We start from the raw sequence: 15,880 nt of genomic DNA, 5'->3' as shown, positions 1-15,880 counted from the left end.
GCAATAGCACTTAGATTTATATACTGCTTCCCAGTGCTTTACAGCCCTCTCTAAGTGGTTTACAGAGTTGGCATATTGCCCCCAAAATCCGTGTCCTCATTTTACCAACCTTGGAAGGCTGAGTCAACCTTGAGCCGGGCAGGATCGAACTGCTGGCAGTGAGCAGTGAGTTAGCCTGCCATACTACATTCTAACATTCTAACCACTGTGCCACCACGGCTCTTATTGCTATTAGTTGGATTGAAGTAGCTTAAACTTAGAGGTGCCTATTTGTTGTGTTCTATTTCATCTGCAGTGAAGGGCTCATGGTCCTGCTGGACTCCTTGGTCTCAGTGCTCAGCAACATGTGGAGGTGGACACTACCAGCGTACCCGGACCTGCACCAACCCAGCACCAACTAATGGGGAGGATATCTGCATTGGGTTACACACAGAGGAAGCCCTCTGTAATACCCACCTATGTGAAGGTAGCAAACACTTTAGTTGTTCTTTAGGACCCGATAGTATAGTGCTTTCCAAAATTACTATGCAACAATAATAACTACTGTTTAACTACTGTTAAATGCTTAATATTATCTTTCTTATTGACATCCTCCAATTAAGTGGGAATTACAGAATTTCAATTAGCTGGATCCCAGCTGCTGATTGTCATCAGTTCTGCTGTATGAGATCTGATAACCTTAAAAGCCCATTGATGGAACAGAGCTGCCAGGATTCTGTCATGCCATCTTCACAGTTTTTTTTTTAATATTAAAATTAAAAAATATTCAGTATTCCACAAAGACGGTGATTCTATTGATAGCCTCTAAAGTGATGTTGTAACAGTTAGTCGTAAAAGCATGACTGTACATTATCCGTTCCCAAATGGTTACTAAAAACAACTGTAGCAGGAACATTTTATTCCAAGTTAGAAGCTAAAGGAGGAGGTTTTGATGAAACTGAGAGAAACACAGTTTTAGCTTACTTTGGTAAGTGAGGATGTTCTGTAAAATATGTCATAGGCATACACCTGAAAAGTTATGTTGATAATCTTATATGTCAATATGTTTTTGAACTCCAGAGCTGAATGTTCAGCTGAAGAACTTCATTCAAATCTTTAGCTCAGTGTTTATCTCTTACACTTTTTTCCTAGTGTGACACTGAATTATCCTGCCTAATTTATCTTATTTCTGACACACATAATTTTAAGGAGGCTGGTCTGAATGGTCTGAATGGAGTTTATGCAATGAAGAAAGCATCCAGTATCGTAGCCGTTTCTGTGAAATGCACAGCCCAGGATCTGCCCAATGTGCAGGGAACAGTACACAGTATCAAGAATGTCTGTATAATGAGATCCCTGGTAAGTAGAGTTTGATATATTTCAGTACACCAGAGAGGCAAGAATTTGACTAGTTGATTAAATGTTAGGGTGAGCTTCCCTAGAGCAAAAAAGTGGTTGCTACTTTTAATGTCAATAGGATGGTGTGTGCAGGTTGGTTTATTGAATCAATGGTTTCTTTTCATGTTTCATAAGCTTACATTCATAAGAAGACTGCATTTGGCAAATGCCAAATAATATTTGTATAAATATTATACAAATTAATGTATGATTATAGAGGGTAGGTACAAAAGAAACAATTTAGGAATAATCTATACTTTACAGGAGTATAATGATTTTGCAAATGGTGAGTTTTAGCTATGATTGATTAAACCATTTTCAAGACGTTACTTGTCTCATGTAGAATTACAACTAACATTTATTTTATTTAGCATATGGCTAAAATGTTTAAAAAGCGCATCAGTTACATTCTTAATGAGCAAATATGAAACTATTTTATCCTTTTACAAATTCAAAAGTAGACTATATATTTATGTTTATATGGATGGGAAGGATCCTATGACTCATAAAGACAAGATATTCTGTACTACAAAAACATTACGTTTGCATTAAAGTTAGATGAATTTGGATGAATCAGATCAGTAACTAGCAGAGGAACGCTAGTCACTGGTAACATGAAAGTAAATGGTTAAAATACTGACATATATTCATTGCTTTGTCTGTTGCAGCAAATTCCAAGAATACTATTATTCTTCAGTTAAAAGATGTGAAATAAATAATATCATATAAGATATAATAAAGGGTGGGTTAGGGTGTTTAAACAGTTTTATTTATATGATGAATCTTTTAAATGTTCAGATGAAAGTTTTAGATGAAAGTTTTAAATGTTGTAAGTCACCCAGGGTCACCTATGCATGACTTGGGTGGTTATATAAATTTATTTAATAAATAGCTAGCTAGCTTGGAGTCGGGAGGCAAAAACATAGTATGTGTGCTATATTACCCACCTGTGGCGTTCAGATGTTTTGTAAATGCAACTTGAATTGTTCTACTCATTTCTTCGAGGTGTTTGTATGATTTGTGCACAGGTCTTTCCACAATAGAATACTATTATATTTGACTAGTTCTCAATCTTATCCACATTTCTGTTCTAACAGGAAGCATGTTCTTTTCAAGAAGGGTTTTTTTTTCTGTATGATATTTCATTCTGTATTTTTCACCAGATCTCTGAAAGAGCTCCTTGTTTGCAGCAGAAATTAACTTGCCACGTAGTGAGCAAAATCATTTTAATTGCCTGTACACTGTCGCAGATGACAAAAGTGATGTTTTCCCCTCCCTTTTTTCATTTTGTTTAGTAATCCTGCCAGCATCAAGCATTGATGAGAGCACGAACTGTGGAGGTAGAGTACAGCTAACTATAGATCTTGCATTTATCTTAACATGCCTATTCTTTTCTGGGATGCATCAACCAAACCATTAATCTGTGTGATTCACATCCTGTTGATATCCCTAATTCCACTGGAGTCTCCTTATCAGAGTTGGGGAGGGAAAGTTTTTTGATATAGATGTGAGATTCTCAGAATAATTAATTACTAGGGAAATCAGAAACCTTTCTGGTGTAATTCCTTTTTCATTGAACTAGAAAAAGATTCTGTGTTTTCCTTAGTACTCTCTTAATTGTAGATTTGTCACTGAGTGTCTCTACAAGCAAATTGTTACTGTTCCCCAGTTCAGGTAAAACTTTGAGTTTTAGGAGAAGCATTAAAAAAATTCCTCTAATTGTCAAATTTGAGATCAGTTTTGTAATACTTGTTATTTTTATTAAAAAAAAACAGGACATGTTTTATTTAGAAACTCACATTCACTTAGTTAGTATTTGTTCGCGTACATTAAAAGTGAGTAAATCCAAATAACATATTTTTCGGAGTATATGATGCACTAGTATAAACCGCACCAAGATTTTGAAGAGGCAAATTTTTTAATAAAGTTTTTGCACTCTGCAGACCTCCCAAAAACGGCCTGTTATTCACGAAAACGGGCCTGTTTTTCATCAAAAAGGGGCTTGCATAGCCTTTAGGAGGCTTGTAGAGTGCTCCTGGGGCTTGGGGGTGGTGGTAAAATGAGCAAAACCCAGCCCATTTTTCATAAAAATAGGCCTGTTTTTTGTCAAAAAAGGGCATGCATAGACTTTAGGAGGCTTATATAGTGCTTCTGGGGGCAAAAAATGGCCTGTTTTTCGCTCATTTTAACCCTCCCCAGCCCCCAGGAGCACTCTGGAAGCTTCCTAAAGGCTATACACGGCTATTTTTGCAAAGGGGGAGGGGTTTCAGTGGCTAAAAATGCTGTATTCAGTGTATAAGACGCACCCAGATTTTCAGCCTCTTTTTTGAGGGAAAAAGGTGTGTCTTATGTTTCAAAAAATACGGTACATTCAACCATTGAGATCCCCTCCCATGCCTCTCTTTTCCACCTACACCCTTCATTCTCTTTCTAGTTAACTTCATTAACTGTCCTAGGTTCTATAAATTCCTTCACTTTTCCCTATTTCCCGTTAACTAGGGACCATTCTAAAAATCCTGAAAATTGTAGTTCTCCACATTGCTTACTTCTTTATCAAATGTATTTACCATCCATCTTGCGGTTCAAGGCTCTACTCCTTCTAAGAAATGCCCATGTTTTCTGAAGAAATAAATCAACTGAAGAACATGTCCTTGGACATTTTTGCCAACTTCCATTGCATAAAGCCTCAATACAGCTCCAGTGGGTTTTTTTTTTTTTTTTTTTTTTTTGAGTGGTAAAGTACTTAGCAGATGGGAAAAAATAGTCTGTTAGGAAATCAGGCATCAAAAGCCCCAGGGTGGGAGAAAGCTTTGGGTCAACCCTTGTAAGCAGGCAAAGCAGAGGAGGAGTAATTGGACTCAACAGCCGTGATGCTTGAAGAACAAGAATGGCAGGGAGTCCTCTTTGCCCTGCAAGATTGAAGTTTTTTTATTTCGATTTTCCTTCTACAGAACTCACTAAATGTGCCTCATGTTTTAAATATTCTTTTTACATTAGCCTTTGATCTACTTAGGCTGCTTAGCACAGTAGTAAACCTGTTACTGACAACAGTAAAAATACTAGCTTCTAGGATGTGAGAAGCTAGGGGCATCGGAATAATTGATATAATCAGAATGCAGTAATTTTTTCAGCCGCCTATAGCACTGGGCCATTCTTTATCAAGGTGAGATACGTCGTTAAAAATCTACCTATAAATCCCAGGGCTACCAAGGCAAGGCAGCCCTTGTAAGATCTGGATTGCCTTAAAAAGTTGCCAATCACTAAGGTTTATCTTCAAAGTTCAGGGAAAGGCATTTTCCTTGTGCAGAATCATTACTCTGTTCTCTGTAGTTACTTGTAAGTTATGACCAAAGACTTTGAAAAGGGCAGAAGAAAAATTGGCTTTTTATGTCTCCCAGTATAATCAGCTGCAAATACTGATGACTCTTTTCCCTCTACTTTTATTTTAGGTGAAAGTTGCTTTTTAATGCATGTGGTATTTCATGACTGGTAGCAGAAAAAAGAAATCTGCTTATCTACAAGCAACAAACTTTATTTACTTAAAGTTCTGTCCATTGTTAGATTCATGAGATAATATTTGCTCAATCCTTTCAGATCAGTTTAATAAGCAATTTGTTTCTCCAGAAGAATCTTTAAATTGTAGATCTGAGATTGGAGCTGAAAATTCTCATTTATCTCACCAAACCATAATATCCATGAGAAGTGCAGGGGCATAGAAGTATTGCATTTTTGTAGTTACAATGCCCTTGAGAATATTTATAATATTGTGTGCTCCTTTGCTGATGCTCTAATGTAGACTCTGACTTTGAAAGAAAAAAAAAAGACCTTCACATGCCACAAAAATTTCCACATGAAAAAGTATTGTTCTTTTTGGAATTTCTACTACACATTTAAAAATTGATTTAGCTTGCTCCCCTCATCAACAAAGATTTTTTTTCCTGTGAGACAATTGTGAGGGGAAGTTGAGGGGATGTTTGTTGCTCAGAATGTTTTGTATTCTATAATTCCATGTGTTCTTCAACTGATCACACAAGGACAATCTTACCATTTAATAAAAGTGCATTTTTTCTTTTCACTTTCAGTAAAATGACTCTGAAGGTTACACAATGTATTAGGGACTAATTGGCAGGAACAGTTTTAGGGGCATCAAAAACACCCTAATTCCAGCTCCTGCCCACCACAGTCACACTTCTTAGCAAGTCTCTTAGACACAATATTAGACACAATTGTTTCAGCAAAACAATTGAAAATAACCAAATGAGCCAAAGTCAGGAGACCATCCTTTAAAGCAAAGGAAGTTTATATGTATATGCATCTTTGAATCAACATTGACGCCTAATGTCCGTCTGGATAAGTTCCTATAGTTTCCTTGGCAAGATTTAGGAAGTTGTTTGCCATGACCTCCTTCCTAGGACAGAGAGAAACTAGCCCAAGGTCACCCAGCTGGCTTCAGGCCTAAAATAGAATTAGAAGCTCCAGTCCCTCAATTTCTGCCTTAACCTGTCCCCAAATTGGCTCTCTAAATAGAGGAAGGAAGCACGGATAATCAATGACTGATCTAGGATCAATGATCCATAAATCCACAAAAACATACAATGCATAGGCAAGGAACAGGCCAGGGTTCAGATTTTGAAACTTTGATATCATGATGAAAGTGGCACCTTTTATTCCTCTAGATTATTCCTAACCCTGCTAGATGAGTAGGAGTTCTGATTGATATTGTTCCAGAGTCATTTGTTGAGATGCAAGTGACTTTCATACAACTGGACTAAATAAATAAATAAATCACCAGGGGCCAGCAGGGCAGCCCTCCAACTAAAATATCAGGAGTCGGCCTCTTTTTATCATCTAGTTTATTTTATTTCCTCCCTGGCATTTTAAGCAACCCTGAAGGCTATTTTCCTTTACGATTAGCGAAATGTGCTTTCTATGACAGGCACATTCTTTAGGTGTGTATTGTTTGTAAGCTTCATTTTTTCAACCTGTCAGCTTTAATGTTTAGTTTCAGTTTCAATCGAAGGAGAAAGAAAGACTTTAAAAAAAAAGCAAGGTAATAATAATAATATATTTATTTCTTAGCCGCACCCTCTCCCGAAGGTATGATCCCATTAGCACAGAATTGCGTTGGGCAAACTAATAGGAAGGGAGTAAGGTATATGCAATGTCCTAGGTGTTTTCGGAATTGCATTTTGCTTGTACCAAGGAAGCAGAAAATTATTTCCAGGCCTTCATGCATTCAGTAGCTATCCAAATATCCTTTTTTATGGTTGCAACGTACAAGTATTTTTTTTTAATCATCAAGAGGACATCTCTTCTCTATAAGTTTGCAGGTGAAATCGTAGAAAAAGAACCGAGTTGTCCTCTGGAGCTACTGAGAAGATGCAAGCTTCGCTTAATATGTTTTTGCCATACAGTTCACTTCTCTATATAAAACTGATTTTAGGGGAAGGGTAGGAGGGAGATATATATATATACACACACACACATACATACAGGCACAAATACCTAAAATTTAGAGTCTATCTGACACCATGTCATTCTATGTGGCTTAGAGTGTTTAAAAGCAGGAAGCAATCAAAGCTTGGCAACCAACCTATCCCAAGGCCTGGGAAAATAGCCAATTTTTCAGTGACTTTTTGAACATCGAGAGGTGAGACCCACACGGATCTCAGGAAGAGATGATGTTCTAGAGAAGGTCTGCTTCTTAGGTCTCAATAAATGGCATTATTTAATCAAGGAAACCTGGAGCATATCTATTCTGTCCACGATCAGAAACTGTTGGAGATAGGTGGTTCCTCAAATTAAGCCCTGGGCCATAAAAGGCTTAAAAGGTGGTAACCAAGCCCTTGAATTGCACCCAGAAGCCAGCTAGCATCCAGTCAGCAATGAGTAGGGTAGTACAAATAGCCGAGATAGTGATGGACAAGCATCTTGTTTGAAAGAAGGGCCAGCATGGTAGCAATGTTTGAAACCTTGTAATACTTTGTTTATAAATTGTAATACAAATGTCGCAACTTATGGTTGGGAAGTGTGGTATATTGCCACTTTTGTGTCACTGACCCTAGCATCCTCTTAATACATTTCTTCCAGGTTTTAGCCTCATCCACCTCATTGCCACAGGACTATCCTGTTTCTTTGGCTCTAGCCTCTTAACCTTTGTGATCTACGTTTACTGTCAACGGTGCCAGAGACAATCTCAGGAGTCAACCGTTATCCATCCCACCACTCCCAATCATCTTCATTACAAAGGCAACACAACTCCCAAGAATGAAAAGTACACACCTATGGAATTCAAGGTAAGAGACTGCATCCATAGATTGATCTCCTGTAAGCTATACTATTCTTTTGCAGCAGAGGTAGATAAACAGTGATCTTCCAGACTTAATAAACTACAATTTCCAGCATTTTCACCATAGATTGTGCTGGCTAGGGCTATTGAGAGTTAAAGTTCTGCAACTGAGGACCCGGTGTACACCTAGTGCTCAGCGGTTCCTAACTTTGCATGCAATTTTCTTGTTTTCTTTTGCAGTACACTTTGAGTTGAATTTTATAATCAGTAAAATCATGTGGCAGAACTATACTAGCCACTGAATCTCCTGATACGTCTTTGTCTAATCAGAATCTACCACATGATCCTTCTGATTCTGTTGCGCATTTGCGCCTCCTTTTGAGGCATGGCCTGTCTTTGTTGTGGCTTTAAAAAGTCTGTTTTCCCACAGAGGATGGCCTTGTTTTGGCCCATCACGGTCATAAACATAGACTTTGTAATATAACTAAGACATATTTCTGAAGGGAAGAGTGCTAGTGGATATTACCAAGTCTATGTTTATGACCGTCATGATAATTGGATAATAAGTGGAGCCTCCTATTAAAGGCTAAACATTCAGATATTGACTGTGCTTTCTTCCGTTTCCCTGGTTTGTTTTAGATAACGTTGTTCATGTCAGGTTCCTCTCTTCATTCAAATTTTAATCAGTGTCAGAAGAGGTCAGAAAACAGTTTATTTTGTTCAGAGATACACGGAAACACCGTGTTGAAATAACCAAATGAGTTGTATGTTTGGTAGGCTTATTCGTGAGAAAATATTCTCTATTGTGTATGCATTGACTTGGAAACCTTTTTTTTTTTTTAGTTTTATCTGCAATTTCCCTGATCAAGAAATGATCCTGGGAAGCTAATAAATGTTGCAGTATCAATTAACACATAATAAATATCTAGCAACTCCAATCAATTAAGTAGCTTGGGGACAAGGGAAAATACCCTCAAAAGGAACTGATTAACTTGCAGAGATTATGGGAAAGTTTACTATTCTTTGCCGGTAGCAAAGAAGTAAATAGGGAGTAGATACAAAAAGCAGGATGCACTTAAAACCAATCCCAGTTGAGAGCCTCCTTGGAAAATTATGCTTCCAAATAGTGCTGATAATACAGCAATAACAATAGCACCTAGTCTTATATACCACTTCATAGTACTTTACAGCCCTCTCTAAGCTGTTTTATAGAGTCAGCATAATGCCCAGAGGTGGTATTCATCCAGTTCGGACCAGTTCGCCCAAACTGGTAGTGGAAATTGCAGGTGGGCCCACCCACCCATCCATCCCAGATCTATGCTGTCCTATTTAGGCACATTTTCAAGCTGCACGCATGCATGCAATGCAAGCCGCATGCGTGATCAAAGAGCATATGCAGAAGGCTGAGCACATGCATGGACAGGCACGTGCTCACATTTGCGAAAGTGAGTGAATACCACCCATGATAATGCCCCCCCCCCATAATATGGGTCCTCATTTTATCGACCAGAAGGATAGAAGGCTGAGACGACTTTAAGGTGGGGACAATCGAACTGCTAGCAGTTGACAGAATTTGCCTGCAATACTTCATTTTAACTGTGCCGCCACCGCTCCTCCCACAGATTTTCAACTTTTCAAAGTGCATGAAAACAATTTAAAAATAATGTGTAGAGCTGAAAATAGAATTTGGCATACCGTATCAGTTCCTCAGTCCTCTTTGCTTGTGTTTCGAGCCCCGTGAGTCTTTATTCAGGCTTCCCTTGCCCTGTAGGTGTCAGATTGCACATGGAAAATCTATCACTGCCAGCAAACAAGTGGAAAGGAAATACTCAATTCTACTGGTACATAATTTCACGGATGCATGCATGATCAGTTGGTATGCAGCCTAGGTGTATCAATAATAATTTTAGAATCTAGAAGAACTAAATTTATATTGAAGAGAGGGGAGGAAAATTATCCCCAGCAGAGCCCTCATTATATCCAGGCTGAAAGTAGAGTGTCAGCTCTTTCATTCATGTTTTAGTTCCTTTCTGTGATTTAAGGAGTTGCATATTTTTCCTCCATATAGAATGCCTTACTTGTTCCTGTACAGGAAAAGTGTTGCGAAAGGAAGATTGCCAGTGTACCTGCTACCCCCAGTCCAACAACGAGATAAAAACCTACCTTAGAAGCTTGAATAACCAGTTTTGTCTATGGGGATCTTGATCAGCCATAGAAGGAAATGTAGCATATTGCTTTACTTCATTTTTTTAGAAGATGAAGCAGAGCTAACTAGTATTCGAAGTCTTACAGTACAACCTAAGTTGAGATCCTTGTAGCTTAACAACCTATTTAGAAAAATAATTTACTGCTCCTTCTCTAAACCTTCCAAATGCAAATGGAGATAGCAAGAACAGACACTTTTCTATGTAAGACTCACTATGATCTGGCTAAACTCTAAATTGAATTAGAACTTTTTTCCATGATAGGTTATCTTCTTAATGCAGGAAACCATTTACAGGTAGCCTTCAACATTGCCATTATTGGGCCTGGAACTTCTGTTGCTAAGCAAGATGTTTGCTAAATGAGTTATGCCTGAATTTACATCCTTTATCCCCATGATTGTTGAGTGAATTACTGTATTTAAATGCATGGAGTCTGTTAAGTAATTAAGCTCCCCGTTAGAAGAGCGAGTATGCAGCGTAATGAGAGTGATATGGAATAACACGTACAAACCAGCATACAGAGACACTGAATAGTATAAAAATATAGTAGTTTACTATATAGAAATATAGAGGTATTCAGAGTCCGGTTAACTGTCCAAGTCATACACAGTTCAGTAATTCAGTTATCAAATAGTCAGTCTAGCACACAAAATATAGCTAACAGTTGCAAACCACAATACCTCAGTATACACCAACCAGCTTCTAACAAAACAGAGATCTAATAGCCATTCTGGCTCCCTCTTATAGCTGCATGAGGTAACAAACCAATTACACCTCTTAAGCATTTAAAGTAACAGTAAAGTAATCATAGCTTATATACATTGCCAAGCCAAGCCTAGGGTTACATCCCTAACAGAGTCATTAAACAAATCCAGCTTCCCCATTGACTTTGCTTGTGGGAAGCTGGCTGGGAAGATTGCAAATGGCGATCACGTGACCTTGGGATGCTCCAACGGTCATAAATTCATACCTGTTACCAAGGGCCTGAATTTTGATCATGTGACTGCAGAGGATGCTTATGGCAGTCACAAGCATGAGGACCAGTCATAAGTCATTTTGACAGTATTGTCATGTCTTTGAACAGTCGCTAAATAAATAGTTATAAATTGAGAACTATTTGGATGTTAGGACTATGTGCTCCTCTTCCGATAGTTGCCACCATCTGTGGTTGCTGGTCTTTAAAATGGGTCTTAACTATATTTTTTCATTGGGAGATCCTTTGGACAGTTTTCACTAGAAAATAATGTTGAAATAGCTTGAGTATGGTGGTGCAGTGGTTAGAATGCTGTACTACAGGCTACTTCTGTTGCCTGCCTGCAATTTGGCAGTTCAAATCTCACTAGGCTGAAGGTTGACTCAGCCTTCCATCCTTCCAAGGTGGGTAAAATGAGGACCCAAATTGTTGGGGGCAATGTGCTGACTCTGTAAACCACTTAGAGAGGGCTGTAAAGCACTGTAAAGTGGTATACAAGCCTAAGTGCTATTGCTATATAAATAGCATGTTTCATTCAGTTCTTTTCTGCTATCAATAAGCACACCAATTCCTGCATGTAGGAAAATGGCTAGGCTACTTTCTTTGGAGAGGCCATTGTTGTATCTACTGATCAATTGGTTACATGCCATCAACTCATTGTTAATTCATAGCAGCCCCATGAATAAATTTTCCGTCATGATGATCTGTTTCTAGCTTGATCCTTCAGCTCTTCCAAAAGTACCTTCATTGCAGTTGGAATGGAGTCCATCCCACTTTCTGCCTTCCTGTCCTCTTCCCTTTCTTTCCACTTTTTCCAACATTGGAGCTTTCTCCAGAGAGCTGCGTCTTTGCATAATGTATTCAAAGTAGGACAATTTGAACCTGGTTTTATATCTATATAGGTTTTTTTAAAAGGAAATAATACATTTTTTTTCTTTGAGCAAGGGCTGTATTCTCAAAGCGGTAAAGCCAGAACAAAATGGACACTGCCAAAAAAAACCATTCCATACATTTTAATGCTAGTTCATTGCTCAATTTATAAAGCAGATTGAGTACATTGACAGCTCCTGTTTCTGTAGTAGGTTTCTAGAAGTACTACATATGCGTCACTGAGAATGAGCAGAGCTGAATGTCACTTGGTCTTTGGAGCAATCCTCTTACGCCTGTGAGCTTTTTGTGAGATACTCTGATTTGTGGGGGAGATAACAGCTCTGTATTTTCAGTTTGGCTTAAGAGGCACAAAGCACTTTCATATCCTCCTTTTTTCTCCTAGTCCTTGACTATATGTCAAATTGTCTAAGTCACGCAGGCAGGAATTTGCAAAGGGTCATAGGTGGAGAGCTAAGGAAGTTTACCCTGTTGGAACATGAATACATGAAATAATAGAAAATAGTTGTAGCTCAGGTTTTAGATTTTGGCAGTGGTTTCCTCTCCAAGCTTGTTTCAATTTAGTTTCTGAACATTTTGTTCTGAGACTAAGTAACTAGGGTTTCTTATTGTATTCTCCTTAGCTTATAAATGTCTTGTGACAAGACATTTATAAACTAAGGAGAATAGGTAAAAGAAAATCCTGCTGATGTTATCTAGTCCGGTAACAAAACGTTCAGAAGCTAAATAAAAACATGACTGGAGAACAAACAACTGCCAAAATGAATATCTCGAATTTAGGATTTTTCCTGATTATGGCTATCTCAGTAAGCAAGTCTCAAAGACTGATGTATTTTGCATTTCCTGAATTGTGAATTCAGTGTGGTGTATACTGGTTAGTATACCAGTTTGGCGTGTAGCAGTTAACTTTTACCAGTTCTAAACCTAGAAACCAGGAGCTTGTCAGTTCTAGTGCTACTTTAGGCATGAAAACTGGCCTAGATGACTTTGGGCAGTCACTCTCTCTCAGCCCAACCTGCCTCACAAGGTTGTTGTGGAGTAAACAGGAAGAGGAAGGAGTATTAGGTATACTCAGAATCTTGAATTACTTATAAAGTAATAAAGGTGGAATAAAAATACAATGCATACATACATAAATAAAATAAATATCAATTTGCAAATCCCATTGTTATTTGTGGGTACAGCTGCTGTTAAATGACTGCAGATGAAGGGCATTCTATTGTCCTTTCCTGTTTATTAAATTCCTTCCAAAACTTATTATCCATGGTTCTTAGGTTACAGTAGCAGAAAGTTGTTTGCAAGTTAATGCGAAAACATTTTTATTAAGCACAAGTCAGCATGAATTTGGAAAATGTAAATTGTGTCAGACAAAAGAAAAACTCTGCTACCCATCCTATTTCCTCATCTCCTTCATCTAATTAAATCCATGTTGATTGATGCAGAAAGGCCATATCCTATTTGTTTCAGGAACAGCTTCATTAATTGAGTTTCCTGAATTTCCACTGTCCTGAAAACATTAACTTCTTTCTGTTCCATCATCCAATCAGAGGAGAGTCCCTTAGACACCACTAAAATGCCAGGATGGTGCTGAAGGCTATGCTGAAGTTTTTGAAGATGATCCACTGAATTTTGTCTTTGTACTATAGATGCACAGACTAAGAGTAAAAGATCGTGGGTTATAGGGATGGGTGAGAATATTCCAATAGGGCATAAAGGTCCAGTTAGGCTGAGTTTAGAAAAATGGGTCCTTAAAAGAGAACACTGTACAAGACTCATGTTGGACTATTAGTAGAGGAAAGTCCATTTAGAAAAGTGAAAATGATGCTTAGAAACTCACTGGCAATGTACACGTGGATTGGTTTTCTCCTATCACAGCTTCTCCTATTTGAAGAGCTATAGTTGAATAACTGTTTATCAGTGCTGAAGTATCTATTTTCCTCCACCACAGAAATTCAGTCTCCAGGGTTTATTGGGAGAATAATTTAAATGCGGTAGGAAAGTTAAAATAGGAAAGGACCCATAACGGCGCAGTTAGAAAGTCATATTGCAGGCTGAGTTGGCTCACTACCAGAGGTTCAGTCCTGACCTGCTGAAGGTTGACTCAGCCTTCCGTCCTTCCAAGGTTGGTAAAATGAGGACCCAGATTGTTGAGGGCAACATGCTGACTCTGTAAACCACTTAGAGAGGACTGTAAAGCACTGTGAAGTGATATATAAGTCTAAGTGCTAGTTCTCTTGCTATAAATGTTCAGAAAAGATCAGATCAGAAAAATGGAGCCAGTAGACGTTGGACTTAACAGCTGTTCTGAATTGGTGGACGGAGGAAGTGTGAGATGAAAGACAGAAAATAAATGCTGTTTATTTCCCTGCACAGGTGAAGAATCACCTCATTCTCCAGATATTGCTAACTGCAATTTGGGGGGTGGGAGAACATTGTACTTCATCAAAATCTAACTCTCTCTGGCCTATTCAACAACAGAGTGATAAGATGAATAAGTACTGTTGAAATTGGCAGAACCTTTTATGAGTACGTGATTGTAATCTTAATGTCATAAGCAGTGCTGAAAACCTTCTGAGGAGGTTTTTTTGCAATAATCCTCTCTATGAATGGCTAATGCATTAGTTCCACCACGTTTGAGATGTCCAGTTTGGGTCCCTCGAGCTGTCCAACAGCACAGATGAATCCAAGATGCTGAAAAGTAGGGCATCTGCTGTAATTAATGAAGTGGAAAACTTTCAGTTTATTAGGAGACCTAGTCAGTTTGGGCATTATTTAAATGACCCTGCAGAAGAATATGATTGAATATTTTGTAATTACGAGCTTTTGTTTTAAATGTTTGGGAGAAAAAGCTATTATCCTAATCAATCACAGCCACAACTACTGCTATAGGTTCTCTCACACTACATTGTCATAACCTTGAATTTTAAAAATAAAAGGCATAAGGAGATTAACCAGAATTCAGGAATGACAGAATGTGAGTACTGATATATTGTATGCTACACTATTGACAATAAGAACTGTAATTATTCAGTCATATATATACCAGGGGTGGGTTCCGGCCGGCACTACTGCCGGTTTGCTTGTGTGTGCGCTTGATGCGTGCTGTGCGCGCATGCACAGTGCAATTAAATTATTCTGTGCATGCGCAGAACTGAAAAATAAGATGGCAGTGCCAACGGCGCCAACCCGAAAACTGGTTCAGGGGCGTGGCAGGCCTGGGTCGCTGCCGGTTCCAACAACCCAGGCCGCCAAACCACTACTGATTCAGCCGATCCAGTATGAACCAGTACGAACCCATCACTGATACATGCATACATTTAAATAGTAATAAACAGGTAGCTATGAAACAAACAATAACAACAATCTTCCATTTGCTAAAATAAAGCATTTAACCTGTTCCTAGCATTATAAAAATGCAATCTCTTACTGTGTTTCCTGTCTCTTACAATAACATTTATACTTAACATTCCGAAAACATATTTTTCACTCTGTGTTAAAGGGTTGCAAATCCTTGCAAAGACTTGTGTTAGGATCCAGAGGATCAGATATCGAACCGGATATACAAAAAATATATTTTCAGCTTCAGACAAACCAGTTCCACCATTAAAGGAGCAGGAGCATATTTTTGACGCTGCATTTTCATGTGCATGTGTCCATGAGCATATGGAGCATGGCAGAAAAGAGAAGCAGCATGCATCTATATTAAGAGCCACAATACATAAAAAATAAAACGATACCAATGATAACTTTATTGCCCATTTTTCAATCATCAATCATTCCCATTCACCAGTCAGTCAAAAGGTTGATAGTATTGTTTATGCTTGAATCACAACATTAAATAAGATTTAATTTCAAGGAGATTTTACCTGCCTAAGCATTAAGTTTCTGTGAAAATTTGTTCAGCAGAGATAGAACTACTGCTGATGACTAGTGTTTCAGCATATTGCAAGATAATAAGAAACCTGGGCACTTCACTATTGCAAGATATTCTCACCCCAGATTCCCTTCTCCCTACCACTTTCTCATCCTCCCCCCAATAATATTCTAGGTTCTGTTGTCAATTTTTTTAGGAAGGAAAAATTTAGTAAGGAAAGCCTTTTTCAAGTCATCTCCTTTGCCATTTGTGTTTTATTAAATTAACTACAATTT

At 38.2% G+C, this 15,880-nt stretch overlaps 1 protein-coding gene across 9 annotated transcripts in view; it reads left to right on the top strand.

The window, feature by feature from the left end:
• The window catches only part of SEMA5B (semaphorin 5B), a 532,760-nt gene that overhangs the window by 506,223 nt on the left and 10,657 nt on the right, over positions 1–15,880 (top strand). For all 9 annotated transcript variants that reach the window (XM_081938785.1, XM_081938788.1, XM_081938787.1 and 6 more), the window contains 4 exons: positions 296–466; positions 1,189–1,338; positions 2,673–2,717; positions 7,468–7,673. In XM_081938785.1, coding sequence (XP_081794911.1) covers positions 296–466; positions 1,189–1,338; positions 2,673–2,717; positions 7,468–7,673 — 572 coding nt within the window. The remainder of the gene's footprint in view (positions 1–295; positions 467–1,188; positions 1,339–2,672; positions 2,718–7,467; positions 7,674–15,880) is intronic.

This window comes from Natrix helvetica (assembly GCF_964273705.1).
Source record: "Natrix helvetica genome assembly, chromosome: 1".
In the NCBI taxonomy this organism is placed as follows: Eukaryota; Metazoa; Chordata; class Lepidosauria; order Squamata; family Natricidae; genus Natrix; species Natrix helvetica.
Note: the sequence above shows the minus strand (reverse complement) of the source record. Positions and strands in the feature narration are given on the sequence as shown.